The sequence below is a fragment of the Pinus tabuliformis genome, chromosome 8 (assembly GCF_031772625.1).
Source record: "Pinus tabuliformis cultivar Carrire ecotype Pingquan chromosome 8, CPIR1, whole genome shotgun sequence".
NCBI classification, from domain to species: Eukaryota; Viridiplantae; Streptophyta; class Pinopsida; order Pinales; family Pinaceae; genus Pinus; species Pinus tabuliformis.
This window is the reverse complement of record NC_142294.1, coordinates 1,927,585,211-1,927,600,848: the sequence shown is the minus strand read 5'-3', so window position 1 is coordinate 1,927,600,848 and position 15,638 is coordinate 1,927,585,211. Positions and strand designations below refer to the sequence as shown.

The following is a 15,638-nucleotide window of genomic DNA, read 5'->3' as shown; positions in this document are numbered from 1 at the left end:
CTGCAGCTATAACAGAGTCCCACATAGCTTGGTAATAAGGTGAGCGAGCAGCATTAAATGGGATATCGGAATCATACCACCATCTAGCAATGTACTGATGAGAAGTTTCTTTGCATTTTTTTCCAATGTTGATCCAAAGTGGGTTGACGACTTGGCTGGGAGGAAGTGGGATTAGAAGAGGCAATGTTGGCAGAAGATGAGAAAAAACTTTGGATGTTTGTTCTCTTTGTTCCTTTTGATGGTTGGCCACAAGAAGGATGAAGATAGTGAAAGGGGTCATTGGTGGAAGGGATAGAAGTTGAGTCTTGAATCTCATAATCATCATACCCACTCTCTTTCATGGCTTCTAATAATTCCCTCTTCCTTGCAATGTCATCTTGGATGGCCTTCTCCCTAGCCTTATCCTCATAAAAATTTTCAAGCTTGGAAATGTATTCTGCCCTAATAGGACCTAACAATGCATTTGGTGCACCACATGGCGTTACTTGGCCTCTTATCCCAGCCAAGTGTTGTTTCAATCTAAGAATACCCCCACCTCCAATAGATTTATGGCATAATTTGCATATCATTTTTCCATCAATTACATCACAATGAGCCCATGCACTGTCCTTTCCTTTTGGAGCCATGTTTGCTTGAAATAATAACAATTTGCAAAGAAATCTGCCATTTAAAAAAAAATTGCAGCTAAGCAACATGGAAAACCAAAGCTAAATTTAGGAAAACAAATGCACATGCAAGCTACAAAATTTGATAGCATAGAGCTAGAGATTTGATAGCATAGATGATAGAAGTGAGAAGTTTATAAATTTATAACACATAAAAAAAATTAATTCATGGACAACAGTCAAATGAGGAATTTTCAAGTGAAAATCCTTACCTGGAAATGCAAACTAGCTTCCTTAGCCTCCTCTTGAAGATGCCAACTCCACTAATAGCTACAAACTATCTCCAAAATAGCTCCAACTCCAACTCCAAGATGACTACTCCAACAAAAACTCAACACTCTCCAAGCTCACAAACAAACTCACAAACACTCATAAACACTCCAAATCAGATGTGTGAGACAAATGAGAGGGAGAGGGGCCTCTTAAAGGCTTGGAGAGGGTGTTTTTGGAGGGAAAGCACCCTCAATTTCCCTCCAAAACCCCTAAAACTGATTGAGAAATGCGCTAAGTGGGCTCACGGTGGGCATGACCGGTATCCGGCCGGTTAGGACCAGTTAGGTCATTTTTTTCGCCACAAAGCCTATTAAACCCAGTTTTTTCACCGGTTCCAACCGATGGGCCTGCTAACCGGCCGGTTAGACCAGTAACTAGTTAGCTAGGCCGGTTTTTAAAACTATGGGTACACGACGGGCACACTCATCACTCAGCAGCTCGACACGAACAGCACAGCTAGCATGTGCATACCTGCAGCGTCATGTCAAGTTGTGTCATGAGTCGCCTCAGCCACATCACTACTTTGGGTCATAACTGTGTAATCAATGTAATGTAACGTGGAAGTCCAAGAGACCCACAGATGAAGTCAAAGAGTCATGTAAGTCAAACAGTCATGAGGGAAGTTGAACAGTCACAAGGGTCAGTTTCACCCTTGGCTATATATACCCCTCATTTGTACATGCAAAGGACTTTTTCACCTTGGCTCCTCCCACATAGCCTTGAGAGTCTGTAATCTTTTCTTTGAGGAGCGAGTAGTGGCTCCAACGCCCCGCTATCGGGGTTAGTGATGTAATGGTGTACGGATGTGTCTTGGAACTTTCGCTTAATTCAGAAGCCTATTGACAGGCCAACACGTTTTCATACATGTATTGTATTCGTTTGTAAGTCTATTCTTTGAACGTGTGTAATGCATGTTGGTTTAACTTGTATTAAGACAGTTGAACCATTTCAGTTGTTTTAGTACATATGTTGTTGGAAATGTGTTGTATCAGTTGTTAACGTTGTCCCACCAGTGTGGACTATTCCGCCGAACAATGGACAGATTCTTTCTCGTAATCTTGTTATAACGACCATCGCACTTGTGTGGACTATTCCGCTGGGTGTTGTACGTGCTATCTGTCAACTTTGTGTTTGTGACAGCCACATCTGTGTTGACTACTCCGCCGGAAGCTGCACATGTCCTGCTATGTTGTGTGTCGCTAACAAAGTTGGGACTATTCCCTTTCGACTTGAGAATCACCTTCACCCTCTCCCTATGCAGTGAAAGAACCTTGACACAAGCGACACTAAGCACTCACCAGGCACGCAAACCTCGTTGTTCGAAGACTATGTAAACCACTCTCATGTACTGACAAGCAAGAGCTAAGGCATATTTTTAAGATAATGGCAACCGAGCCATCGTACCGGATGGGACTCCTACACCAAACGGTGTGAGGTTTAGTTGGGACTTCATACCGGGGAGATCCCCTGAATGTTGGCAGGTCTAGCACCGTGAACAAGTCATTACAACCCTCCCTAAAGGTTTTCTTACCATCATTTTTATCAACAACACAACGCAGCGATCAGTTTATTATGGCAAATAAGCCAAAAAAATATTGTTCTAGTCGTTTACTTTCCTCATAGGCACCATGCTTGGTCATTCCTTTCTCAGCCGAGGAAGCTCCTCCAACCTCACTTGTTAATATGAGGCTAGCACATATACCCCTAATGACTTCCCTTCTTCCTCCCACTTTATACCTTACACCATGGCTAACTTTCAGCTTCCAACTAGCCAATGTCATCATATTTTAGATTTGTTTTGGACCAAAAATTCCTTAGCTCTCATTTACAATCACATCTCTCTGGAATGTTATCTTGTTAGAAGCAATATCCAACAATCTATATGCTTTAGATCATTCGTTATTACCAACAAATATAGGTTTATAGATTTTGTAATTACTTTTGACCTATCCTAAGTTGGAATAAACACACATGCTATGGAACTCAAAAAACTAAAATCGCTAATCTGTGGTTTTCCCCCAAGCCAAGCCTCCTCTGGGGCAATGTCTCAAACTAACTTTATAGGACTCCTATTGAGCAAGTACAAGTAATGATGCATCTCCCAAAAATTTGTGGAAACAATAAGATTTTCCACAAAGTTTTCAAATGATGGAGGCCAACATTTTACAGTACTTAGAAGCATTTCCTTTTCATTAAATTGTCTTCCTATATCCAACAATCAATCCATAATGTCTTTCAACATTGGCAAAATGTTGAACTATCTTATGGAGGAGTGTTAGGCATGGGAGGTAGCATGCTTGGCCCTAGGAGCATCAAGACCAACTAGCACACACGTGGAGGTAGAACACTTGAATTAAGGGAGTCTTCCTTAATGGGTGTTCTATTGGAGGTTTACATCACCAAATTTCTTGAGATGCAAACCTCTTTTAAAGTGAAAAGAGATTTGATCCCTCTCGGTGCTTCGCAAATGTGGAGTTAAGATGGATCTAAGTTGGTTATTCTAGAATTTGATTAGTACTAGTAGAACGTCCAACTAAAACGTGTCTTTTTCGATGGTGCTTACTAGAAAATTGAGTCCCAACAAGGGATAACTTAATTAAGCGAGGCATGGATGGACCAAATTGGTGCCCTTTATGTAAAAATTCCGAAGAGTCTATAAGCCATCTTTTTCTCCTCTATCCATTTGCTCTGGCTATATGGTCTTTTGTTCACACCTCCCTGGGTATTATTTCATTATGGCAAGGGCACTTTTATTTGAATGCATGGGAGAACTGGTGGCATTCTGCCAATCCTAAGAAAAATCGTTGTTTGCCCTCTTAATCCCTTAGGGAATATGGCTTGCACAAAACGCGAAAGTGTTCCATGATATGTCCATCCTTGATAACGTTGCCTCACAGAATTTAGCCATTTTTGCTTTGATTTCTGATTCAGACTCTCCTCCTCATCAACGAATCATCACTGAGTAATCCATTGATGTATCTTTCCCCTAGGCTTACTTTGATTGTGCTTCTCTTGCTGAAGGAGCCAGTGGAGGCAGGTTTGTTCTATTCTTGTCAGATCATCACTCTTTCAAGCTAAAATGTGGTCTAGGACTAGGCACCAATAACTTTGCAGAGCTCATGAGTCTTAAATTGTTGTTGTTTACCATTGAAAAAGAAGCTCAACGCCTTCAAATCCTTAGGGATTCTAAAATTATCATAAAGGTTCAACAACACTTCCAAATGCCACATGCACACACTTTGTCCCATTTTGGAGGAGATACAATTGTTAAAGCAATCTTTTGATGATCTCTCTTGTTGCCATATTTACAAGGAGAGAAACGTTGATGTTGTCACCTTGTCTAAGGAAGGTGCTTCACAGGATCTGGGAACATGGCACGTTACAGAGTACACAAATGATCAAGAGTATGCATACTACCACCAACCCTTCATAGAGGGTGTGCTCACTAGACATTGATTTCTTGATCAACTACTATTTTGGATGCTACTTAATGGTTCAGTTTTTCTGCTAAATGTTATTATAAACACTTTTATCATATTGGTTTTGTCATGGACAGACACTATATATGTATATTTTAGTTATTATCTGGTTGTAATTAATTTATGAGATGTATGGACAGTCGTAGGTGGACATAAAAGTCTATTTTGAAGACAGTTTTTTTATTGTAGCCATTTATGCATGGCGGTTCTTGGAGCGCAACTCATGCACATCTAAAATGTAACTTTCACCCTTATGAATGAAAGCTACAATTTTTTCTTCAGGAAAAAAAAAACTAATTAGTACTAGGCAAAATAGTGTTGAACTATGTAACTCGGTTTGGTCTTCATAATGACATATGTAATCATGATTTTTATGTATTTGATGTAATGAGAAAAATAAATTTATTATTGTTATTCTTGAGGCATGGGTTTCATGCTCAAGGGAAATTTATTTTATAGGTCAAGTTCCCATTGAGAGCTTCTAGGGCTTGTCATTGAGTCTACAAGTCAAGAAATTCATTGTCATGTATGAAAGACCCTTCTTGGGCATGTTACATATTGTAAAGAAAATTATTTAAGTCAAAGTTAGACTCAAAAGACCCTCCAAGACCTCGTCATAATGCAAAGGACAAGTTGGTCTATCAAGAAGACATGTCGGCCTAGAAGCAATGTCAAGTCGACCTAGTAGAAGGCTCAAGGAAGCCTATATATAGGGCACTCGGCCTCATTCAAGATACACTCACTCAAGAATCAAGAGAAGTTCGATCAAGATAGAGAAAGAAGCCTAATACCTAGCGAAGAAAGGAGAAGGAAGAGTGAAGCACTCTAAATCTATTTTGGGCTATATTCCTCCACACGTGCGAAGGTTAGGGCATCATCTTGCAGCAGAAGATACTGAATTTCAGCCACTCCAGGAGAGACGAAGTTTTGGGTCAAAGAAAGTCTCCCTTGCAAGCCAAATTGATAAGAAGAAGATTCCATCTCAAGCGAAGGAGAAAGAAGGCAAATTCATCCATATTCTAGCCACACGTGTGATCTAGGGTTTCTACAGAAGAAACTACTGGAGGCCGAAATTGCAAAAGAATCTTCTAGGGAGTCGAAATTGCAGAAGTATCTACTAGGGGTCGAAGTTGCAGAAAGTGTTGAGGTCAAAGTTGTTAGAAGGAAATCTCATCAAGAGGAAAGGTTTGACTTGGTCTTGGAGGGGTCTTGGTCAAGGTCTGGGTCTTGGAATTCATCAATTGAAATTCTATAAGAAAAGTTTTCCTCTCAGTTGGAGAGGTTTTGGCCCTGGTTGATCGCCTATATCTTGTGTCCTCTTGTTTTACTGTTCTTTATGGTTTGCTAGTTGTTTGATGAAAAGAACACATAATAATAACAAGTAAAGAAGAAGCAAATTAAGTTAAATACATCACAAACAGTTATCAAAGCAAGAGAAATCACCTAACTTGCTGGCCCTAGATTTCTAAACAAATAGTAGATACTAATGTCTGAAGGCTAGAATAGTAAATTGAAATTACTCAAACTTGAAAATAGTAAAAAGTGATGAATCAAAGACTCAGTCTAAGGTCATCAGTATCTAGAGTCAAGACTCAAAAATTAAAACTTAAAATGAACAATGGACAATGAACCAATTTATTAGAACTAGACTGGTCATCAGACTAGTCAACCCCAAAACTGGGAACCGAGAAAAAACCAAACCAGAAAATCAGTCGACCAAAAAATATGTAAATATTCAAATTTTGAAATAATATGTAAATATTCACATGCATCCATATGAATCCAAACCATTATACACAAATATGCAAAGTTTCTCATATATCTAACAAGGGTGCATGTAACCAAAATAACGAGTGTGATCCATCTTTGAACCAAAATACATCGACAAAGAGGCTCTAAATGGCCTCTATAGTTCAAAAAAATCCATACTACAACAAATACCAACATATTATCAAAATCATTGCCTATATTGGGATCCTTATCATCAATATCAACTCCTAAGCATTAAAATAAGATAGAAAAAGCTTAACATGTCAAATTGAGATTTTTTTTGAGTGATAGGTAAAATTTTACTAGGGTCATGATAAAGGAGTTCAGCGATTGGTGCCACCAACATTGAGGTACATAAAGGGCTTGGTGATCTTGATTAAATGCTAGTTTTATATCCTCATACATGATAGAATCCAATGGGAACATTGCAATCCCCCCAATCCTGAAATCCTGAAAACTGTTAAGTCTGCTAGATTTTGAGTGGGATTAAAATTCCACTTTCTCCATATGAAATCCAATGAGGATGAAACCACTCTCAAACATCCTGAAACAATTAATGATAAGGTTAAAAATTTAAGTAAAAGAATGAAAATGAAAGATAAAGGGGAATGTTACGTTTAAAATTAAAATTAAGCTTCTCCAGTTAAATTACTGCTTTGCACTGCATTCTGTTGGGCACTTCAATGAAAATAAATCAAACCAAAATGGGCTTAATTGTATGTTTTTTGCTCTTTTTCTTAAAGGTAGCTAATGAACTGCTTTAAAATTTATTATTTTTGCAATGGTTAACTTCAATTAATCTCTTTGAATAATATATACAAGTTCTTGGACATATACGTTTGCCGCCTGTGTTAAGCAGCTCTTTGTTTAAAAGTTTGTGAGAAGTAACACTTCAAGATTAGGTATGTTCAAAATGGTGCCAAGAAAACATTGAAGAGAGAGAGAGAAGGTATGATGCATTGAAACAAAGTACATTGTCATTTATCACAAGTAGTGTGTTATTTAAGAAATAATGACAGAGTGAAGAAAGAACAACTCACCTTACCCGGATACCTCTGCTCTGATTCTATTTCCAGTTTATGCTGAACAGCCTGCATCATACAGGTGCCGAAAAATATTAGATCTTAAACAAACTGTCGCTTGAGCTACCAACATGTTTTCCCTTTGTATTGACAAGCTTCTTTCTTCCTTCAAAAATCCCAATTGGTGTTGACATTGCAATTTGTTTTTCATAATAATCCCGGGCCAGAAATTTTCTGTAAGTACTAAAAAGGCTGTTCAGTATTTTAATATTTTCTGATCTTAACGAGAATACTAAATTTATGATAAAGGTCAGGAATAATCCCCACTTGCATTGAAAGTAACTAAAGGTTTCCCAAATGTCAAGTCTAAACAAGAGATAATCCTCACTTGCATTGAAAGTAACTAATGATTTCCCAAATGATAAGTCTAAACAAGAGATAATCCCCACTTGCATTGAAAGTAACTAATGGTTTCCCAAACGCTAAGTCCACGCCTCTTAGACTCATCGTGATAAGAAGAAGCCAGTTCAGAAGCAAACTTCAAAGACATGTTACCGCATTAATGCAACCATCAGAGATAACTACCACATGCAAGACCAAGTGGAAGTCACGACTCACAACAATCTTGACAGTCCACGGATGAAGCCAGTAGCAAATTTAGTGCAATTGATACCATTTGGTTGTGGCATCTATGCTTAAGGTGAAGCCCACTCTGTGAACAAAGAGCCATTTACTAGACCAACACCCATATCAATACAAAATTAATTTTATTCCTTTTTGGCTAGAGAATTTGGAAAATAGAATAGCCATCAGGCATGGTATCTAAGATCAAGGAAGAACCACTTCGTCAACAAGAGCCATTTCCCAACCAAAAAAAACAAAATTTTCCATTATTAGATAGTGAAGCTCAGAGCTTTAACATAACTCCGTGCATATTAGGGACCACATTCTTGGCATGGCTTGTGAGACGTTCACTGAACACTCATGCAGTTTCCGTCATTATGGTTCAGGCGACCAGCGACTCCCTCCAAAACTGAAAAACAGAGATTGGAAAATGCTATTTTCTAGCATTTCTCGAAAAAATATCAAAACAACAGAGCCCATATCAGACGATGCAAGTCTATCAGACTATGAAAATGTTATCAATTTAACAATCAAGCTCTATGCTCCACTGTATCCATTATCAGTCTTAGTAGGCATATGCCACAGGATAATTTAAGTGTTATGGCTGATATTCTGCAGAAATACTATCACACAAATTTACCACGACATCCGACACCCTTGCATAACATAACAGCCAATGGCATAACAGCAGAGAAGTGAGGCTTACCGTTAGATCATTGTTAGCTTTGACAAAGAGCTGCTCAAGGCTGTCCACTGCCCTTGAGCCTCCGGCTGCATTCGCCATTTTTGCTACTGTTAGGGCTCCCTGCGTAGTTATTTAGCTTTGAATTTAAACGGGGCACTCAGCCTCTGGATACTATATTCAAACTTTCAAGTACCTTCCTAAATCTGACATTCTGATGATATGAGAGTCCCGCGCGTATAAAGTCTTCGGAACACTGGATTTTAATAATGATTAATTGGTTCTTGTGTGAATTCACTAATTTGAGAATTTTTTTTGTGATTTAGGTGATTTGTGTGAAAAAATTCCTTTGAATTTGGTGGTTATAAAAAAATTGTAAGGTTAATGAATACATTTTTATTTTTTTATTTGGTGATTTATCTGAATACTTTAGATTTGATGGTTATAAATTTATTTGTTGGATAAAAGTTTTGTAGGGTTATTAAATAGATTTCTTTTATAAATGGAAACTTACTTTAAATGTCATTAAATGAAAGTGAGAATTATTTATTATTTTAAAATTTAAAAGATTTTTTCGTTTTATTAATATTAAAAAAAAAAAATTGCAAAGTGAAGATATGCATAATAGGTTATACTATTTGTTGAGGGTCCATAAAATGTCTCTCGATTGGTTTGAGGATTTGGGGGACTTACATGTTGAACTCTTTGGAAAGTTAATATATGGAGGGACTTGTTTGAGGATTTGGAGGACTTATATGTTGAACTCTTTGGAAAGTTAATATATGGAGGGAATTCGTTTTTGTGCATGATCCTACATTTTACTCTACACTTGTCACATTTGGCTTGTCTTAAAAGGTACAGCCTAACAATATGGGTAGACTTTCAATGTAGCTCTAAAGCTTGGTCCCAACACTGTCAAGTCTTTGGCGGTTTCTCCTTCTCCAAGGTGTTCCACTCCACCTCAACCTCGCGAAGCCTGCATGTCCCTATTTGCTCCATGTACCCTCCCTTGTGTCAATTTCCCCTCACTGCATTCCCTGTTGGATTACCCTACATTGTTTTCTTAGTTCGTTATGGCGTGGTTATCCCCTGACAGCTTATCGGTAAATTGCTTTCCTTCCCCTTGTTCAAGTTTTCTCAACAGCATACTTACACCAACTATGCTTAGCGAAGGAAGTTATTCTTAAGAGAAGGTTGACTCTATTATTCCTCCAATTGGCCCACCTAAAAATTCTTCTTGAAGATGCATCAAATGTCGACTTGACAAGCCTTCATTGGTTCTCGGAAAGGTGTTGGAAAATGTAACTAGGTTCGGTCTTCATAATTATTTTTGTACTTGTATTAATATATTTTTCTTGTAAAAAGCAAAAAGAAGAAAAAGAAAATTATTATTATTATTTTATTCTTATTATTCTAGTTAAGCATGTTCTTCATGCTTCTAGGGAATATTGAGTCGAAAAGAAAATTCATCATGTGTCAAAGTCCCATTTGGACTATTTTGTAACCAAAGAAAAATATTGTTTTTTAGTCAAAAGGAGTCATTTTGTCCCACAAGACCAAATCAACCCTGCCTTGTCAAGTCAACTTAGAAGAGGCCCTATTCGGTCTCCTAGATGGTTATAAAAGGAAGAGACTTTGACCCCATTTGCTCATTCACTCACACAAATTCAAGCTTTGAACAATGAGAAGAAGAAGTGTGAAGGCCAAGAAAGAGAGAGAAATCCAAGGGAAGGAAGAAGAATTTGAATTTTTGCTTGTCTTGGTTCACGTGTGCAAAGTTGTTAGGGTTATTCTGAGAATTACAGGAGGAAATTTTGTTTCTATGAAGTTGTTGGGGTTACTCTGTTTTGCGAAGTTGTTGGGGCTACTTTGTTTTACAGAGTTGCTAGGGTAGTTGTGTGAAGGTGCCAAGGTAACTCTACAAAGTTGCAGGTCCAAAATTTTGACTTGGAGAAGTTTGATCAGTTGTGATTCTTGTTGACTTTGTTTGGTTGGAGGAAATATGAAGGAGGGTTGACTTGGTTCTTGTGAAGGCCTTGGTCTTAGGCCTTGGATGTCTCAGTTTGATCTAATTCTATAAGAAGATAAGTTGTTTGGGTTTTCCCCCTTGTGGGATTTTGCCTTGGCTTGGAGCCTATATCTTGTGCTCTTTGTGTTCTTGGGATCTTCATGCACTTTATGTTTTGGTAATTGCTTGATGAAGAAGACATAATGATGATGATAATGATAATTAACATCCACTAAGACAAATGCGATCTATTAGACCTTAATAAGGGATTAATTGTGACTCTTTAATATTTTATTTCTATGATAAAAAAGAAGGGAAATAAATACTTCAAGATCACTATAGTTATGTTTACTTAACAAGTCAGGAAAGCTAGATGTGTGGCAAATGTTTTGGAAATGAGAATGGATGTGAGTAAGAGTCGGGCAATCTAATAGAAAGTGCTTTTCATCTTCAACCCTCTTAGTATCGCAAAGGTGGTAGGTTCTTTCGTCCTAGGGTGTTTTAGGGACAGTCCAATGCTCAGTTTCATTATGAAGCTCACCGGATGTGATATATTTATACATGATGATTTGACCAAAGAGCTAGTTTGACCTGTTGTGACAAGAAGTAAACAGAATTGCAAGTGTACCTTATTGACGGAGCACCAATGAGGTGTGATTTGAATTTATTTCAATTCCTTTTAGTCTAAAGGCAATTATTTTCTTGGTATAGGAAAGCAGGGAAATGCCCGGTTTGGGTGGTTGAAACTGACTGCAAGAATTAGCAATAACAACCAAAAAGGAATTGGCACAAGCAGCAATATGTTGGTAAAGCACTTCAAGAGCAGGGCCATTGTGGGACATTGGTACCCCATAATGTTCATTGATTCCCATGAGCATGTTATGATCGGTATGATGGTTTTGAGGTAGGGATATGCCTTGGTTTTTGGACCTTTCACTGCGTGGAAGCTTTGCTAAGGGATGGATCACCCAAGGAAGGGGATGCCAGGGAAATTGGAAGGTGAGTGACTACATGGAAGGGGGTGACCAGATTTCCCGAGGGACTATGTAGCAGAGAAGGGAAGGTTGGGGGATGGATTTATTTTGGTCATTAGCATTGTTGGTGGAATCATAAACACATTGGGAGTGTGTCTTGGAACAATGAGTTGGTAATTGTTCACTAAGGTAACAGGTAGTGCAAGGATCGTAGCGTTGGACATTGGATGCAGGTTTGACTTTGGCAGTGGATATGGAATTCTTAGGAAGGAGGTGAACCCTGGTATTACTTTGAGGGTGGAGGTGTGAGCCTCTAGATTCCCTTGTTGTGGATGCAGGCATTGTATCATTTTATTTGCTAGTTAGGGAAAATGTGCATATGTATGTATGTGTATATTATTGTGAATATTGCATCGAGCTAGATTTATAAAGCTCCATAGACATTATGGTTATTTGTTGGTTGAAGCAAATGTGTATAAGTATATGTGGTTGTTATTGTAAATAATGTAATGATTTGTGTTATAAAGCTCCAATAAACTGTTTGATTGTCATGTTTCTAGCAGTGGTCATTGTAAATACTGCAACAAGTTGGGTTATAAATCTCCATAGGTGGTATGTTTTGTTTCAGTGGTTTAATGGTTATAGGTGTCATAGAACACCAAATACAGTGTTCCCCTAAGGCGGAGGGGTTTGTAACAACCCCAGGTTAAAAGTTCATGTAATAAAGGTTAATAAAGGCAAAATAAAACCAAGGTCATAAGACATATATTCCAAGCCAAATGGTGGGCAAAACATCTTAGTGGGTGTCGCTTTTGATTTGTTAATGGCTAAGGAAATTGGAAAAGGAAAAGAGGCAATAATTGGCATTTATTTATGAAAATAAAGGAAAACAAGAGAAAAGGGAGATGAAAGGTCACATGTTTGCATGAGAGGGAATTGAAGGAAAATAGAGGAAAATAAATAAAATATATGCCTCAATGCTAAAAAGGCTTCTAAGGATCAGTTCACATCCTTTTGTCAGTTCTAGCTTTGGAAGTAGTTTCAAATAGAGAAGAGCACCAAGAGGAGAAAGCAAGCAATCAATCAAAGGAAGGACAAGAAAAGCAAAGGAAAAGCAAGGAAGGTTGGGTCAAGCAGCTTCAACAGGAGGATTTGCAGGTAATATGTTGCATGTGTAATTTCCTATCTGAGGTGTGAATGCATGGTACATGAATTTGTGTATTTGGTTCATTTGTTGTCATGAGCATGTGATTTTCCTGGTGTAACAGTAGTTTCATCCTTGCCTTGCCATTCCCTAAATAGACATGGTGTGATGGGATTCATTTCTTGGTTGAGCTTTGGATTTCCGGAAGGTTTTGGAATGGGGTGAGGTGGTCTCAAAAAAAATCCTAAGGGTTGGGGGTGGAGGTGGTTTAATCTCCGGGAAGCCCTCGAAAGGTGGGTGGAGACAGGAAAATTCCTCAAGGTAATGGTGAATAAACTCTAAGGCATCCAAGCTTATTTTTGGCATTGTGATCTCTTGATCGATTTTGGCGAGATCGTGGTAGCTTGAGGGTGGAGGTGATTTAATATCTGGGAAAGCCTGATTGTTTATATCTTGAGATCCCATTTTAATGCTTGGAATATGGCACGAGGGTGATTGGTTGAAAGAAAGATTTGGTTCAGCCCAATCTACGGTCAAGTGGTACGTGGAAGTCCCTGACTTGGTTGACTTTTGCATAAATGAATAAGCATTATTTTCCTATTGTAATCTATAAGAAATTGTACTTGTTATTATGGTCATTTGATGGATGTTATGTCATGGTTAATAATCTAGTTATATGTTGGTTATAAGCATGGATTTGTAATGTGCTCTAGCTATGACTTGTTCGGGATTTGATAAGTATTTGATGGTTAATGAATGCATGGGCTAACAAGTGTTATTGCAACTATTATGAGAGGGAATTAGACCTTCTTAGTGATTCTCAGATAAGTTTCAGACTCCTATGATCAGATATGCATTCATGACTTGTAGCTTACATGTTCATTATATGTTTAATGAAATGACTGTCATGGTTAGGCCTAGTTAGGTCAAGTCCTTGTTCAAGTTTTGTATGATTAGCATTATCTTCGAGTCATTTATCATTCTAGAAAGTATCTGGAAGTTCTGGGCAGTGGTCTAGAGGCTAGCCTGGAATTGTGGCTCAGATCTCGTGAGCGCACCCTATGAACTAGAGAATTTGGGTCACACCCGCACTCAGGTGGTGTTGTACGTGTGTTGGAGGGTCACAACCACACTCATGCAGGCTTGTGCATGCAATTAGGAGTCTAGGTCACTGAAAGAGCTATCCAACTCAAGGTCTGGGCATCTGAGGTGGTTCTTTGGCACTTGAGTGTCTTGTAAGCTATTGATTTTGGGGTAGCATCGGATGTGCTCTAGCTCCAAAATTTTGTGGAGGGGCTAGAAAACATGAGATCTCCAAGACCCAAAAATCGTTTGGATAAATTCCACCCGGATTGTGAGTTATTAAAATAATTAATATTTTTAACGAGGTTCCTAAGTCTAAACTCAGGAAAATAAAAATATTAAAGGGTATTAATAAAAATATGGGCAAGAAGCTTCTAAGAGACGAGGACCAAGACTATTTTAATCTTAGTCATTGATTAGGGAATTAATCTCGGTTGTTGATTCATCAACAGGAAACGTATAAGAGGAGGCTTGAGGGTCAGTTGGAGATACACCAAGTATGAGTCAATTCGATTTTTTTGGGGTGAGGTTTGCTGAGAAAATCGAATAAGTGATATGATTTGCAGTGAGAGGGGCATAAGCAGAGATTTGGATTGGAAAGGAGTTATGAGCCAAAGAGTACCAAGTAGAGAGGCGGCGTAGAGGGCTATGCAGCCTAGGAGGGGCTCACACAGTGCTAACGTGGGCCAAGAGGGTCTCTTGCAGTGGAAGTGCAGGATAATTGTCAGAAGTTCGAGATTTTATTGGAGAAGCAAGGTTCTGAGCCAGGAGGGCTGAACAACAGTCTTCCTCCAACAAATCGATCCAGCAAAAGGAGTGACGCAGTCTCCTAGAGGCAAAACGTTGACCCAAGCAGCAATTGCGCTAGGATTTTCACCGAGACAGCAAGAGAAGTCGGAAAAATAATGTCTACTCCATAGACCAACTAGAAACTTGACATACCTATGGATATATTGGTGCTCACTCTGTCTGCCCACAAAGCATTGATCAACTTTTTGTGCCAATTCTTCTTTTTTTCTTCCAACAACTTCTTGATGATATTAACCAATGATTTATTTGATGATTCAGCCAGCCCATTACCTTGTGGGTAATATGTCGTTGAATGCCTGAGTTTGATGTGGTACTTGTCACATAAATCAATCATCTTCTTTGACTTGAAAGTTATTGCGTTATCAGTGATAATTTTTTGTGGACAACCAAATCGGGACAAAATATTAGACTCAAGAAATTGAATTATTACCGCATTTGTAGCTTGTCTAGTGGGGATGGCTTCGATCCACTTCGTGAAGTAGTCGGTTGCTGTTAAAATCCACTTGTGTTGAGTTGAAGATGAAGGGTGAATCTCGCCAATAAAATCAAGACCCCGTTACTGAAAAATGTGCTTGGACAGAAATGGGTTGCAACTCTTTCCCTGAAAGATTTGACACTCATGACAACTCATTACAGTTTTGCAGACATCAAAAAATAAACTTGGCCAATAATACCCAGCTCTCAAGATCTTGTTTGTTGTAGTTTTCCAATAAAGGTGACTGCCACAATCACCCTTATGAAAGTCATTCATTACTTCTTTTGCTTCGCTTTCAACTAGACAATTCAACAAAATTCCCCCTGCATCCTTCAAGAATTAAACATTATCCAAGATACGATATCTTTGATATTTTAACCTCAATGATCTAGCCTTGCTTTTCTACACACCCAGTGGAGAATTCAAATTCTGAAGCACATAAACAATATCAGAATACCAAGGAGATTTTATCTATGATATCTGAACAAGTGAATCAACCCCTTCTTTCTCGGACATAGCAGCAATAAGATTAATATCTAGAGCATGTAAATTGGACTCTGCCATCAGCTTCACCAAACCCTACCCTTTGACCAACTTTGTAGGCTTAATTTCGAGGTCATACTCTAACA

At 38.4% G+C, this 15,638-nt stretch overlaps 1 protein-coding gene across 2 annotated transcripts in view; it reads right to left on the bottom strand.

Annotated features, from left to right (window-relative positions):
- LOC149244219 (spindle/kinetochore-associated protein) overlaps positions 1-8,844 on the bottom strand; it is a 234,109-nt gene extending 225,265 nt beyond the window's left edge. The window contains exons 1-2 of one of the 2 annotated variants that reach the window (XM_089374763.1): positions 8,540-8,844; positions 7,228-7,278 (exon numbers count right to left, since the gene is read on the bottom strand). In XM_089374763.1, the coding sequence (XP_089230889.1) occupies positions 7,228-7,278; positions 8,540-8,617 (129 nt within the window). In that variant the 5' untranslated portion in view covers positions 8,618-8,844. The remainder of the gene's footprint in view (positions 1-7,227; positions 7,279-8,539) is intronic. The other variant, XM_089374762.1, reaches the window with a different exon arrangement.
- Positions 8,845-15,638: the final 6,794 nt, after the last annotated feature.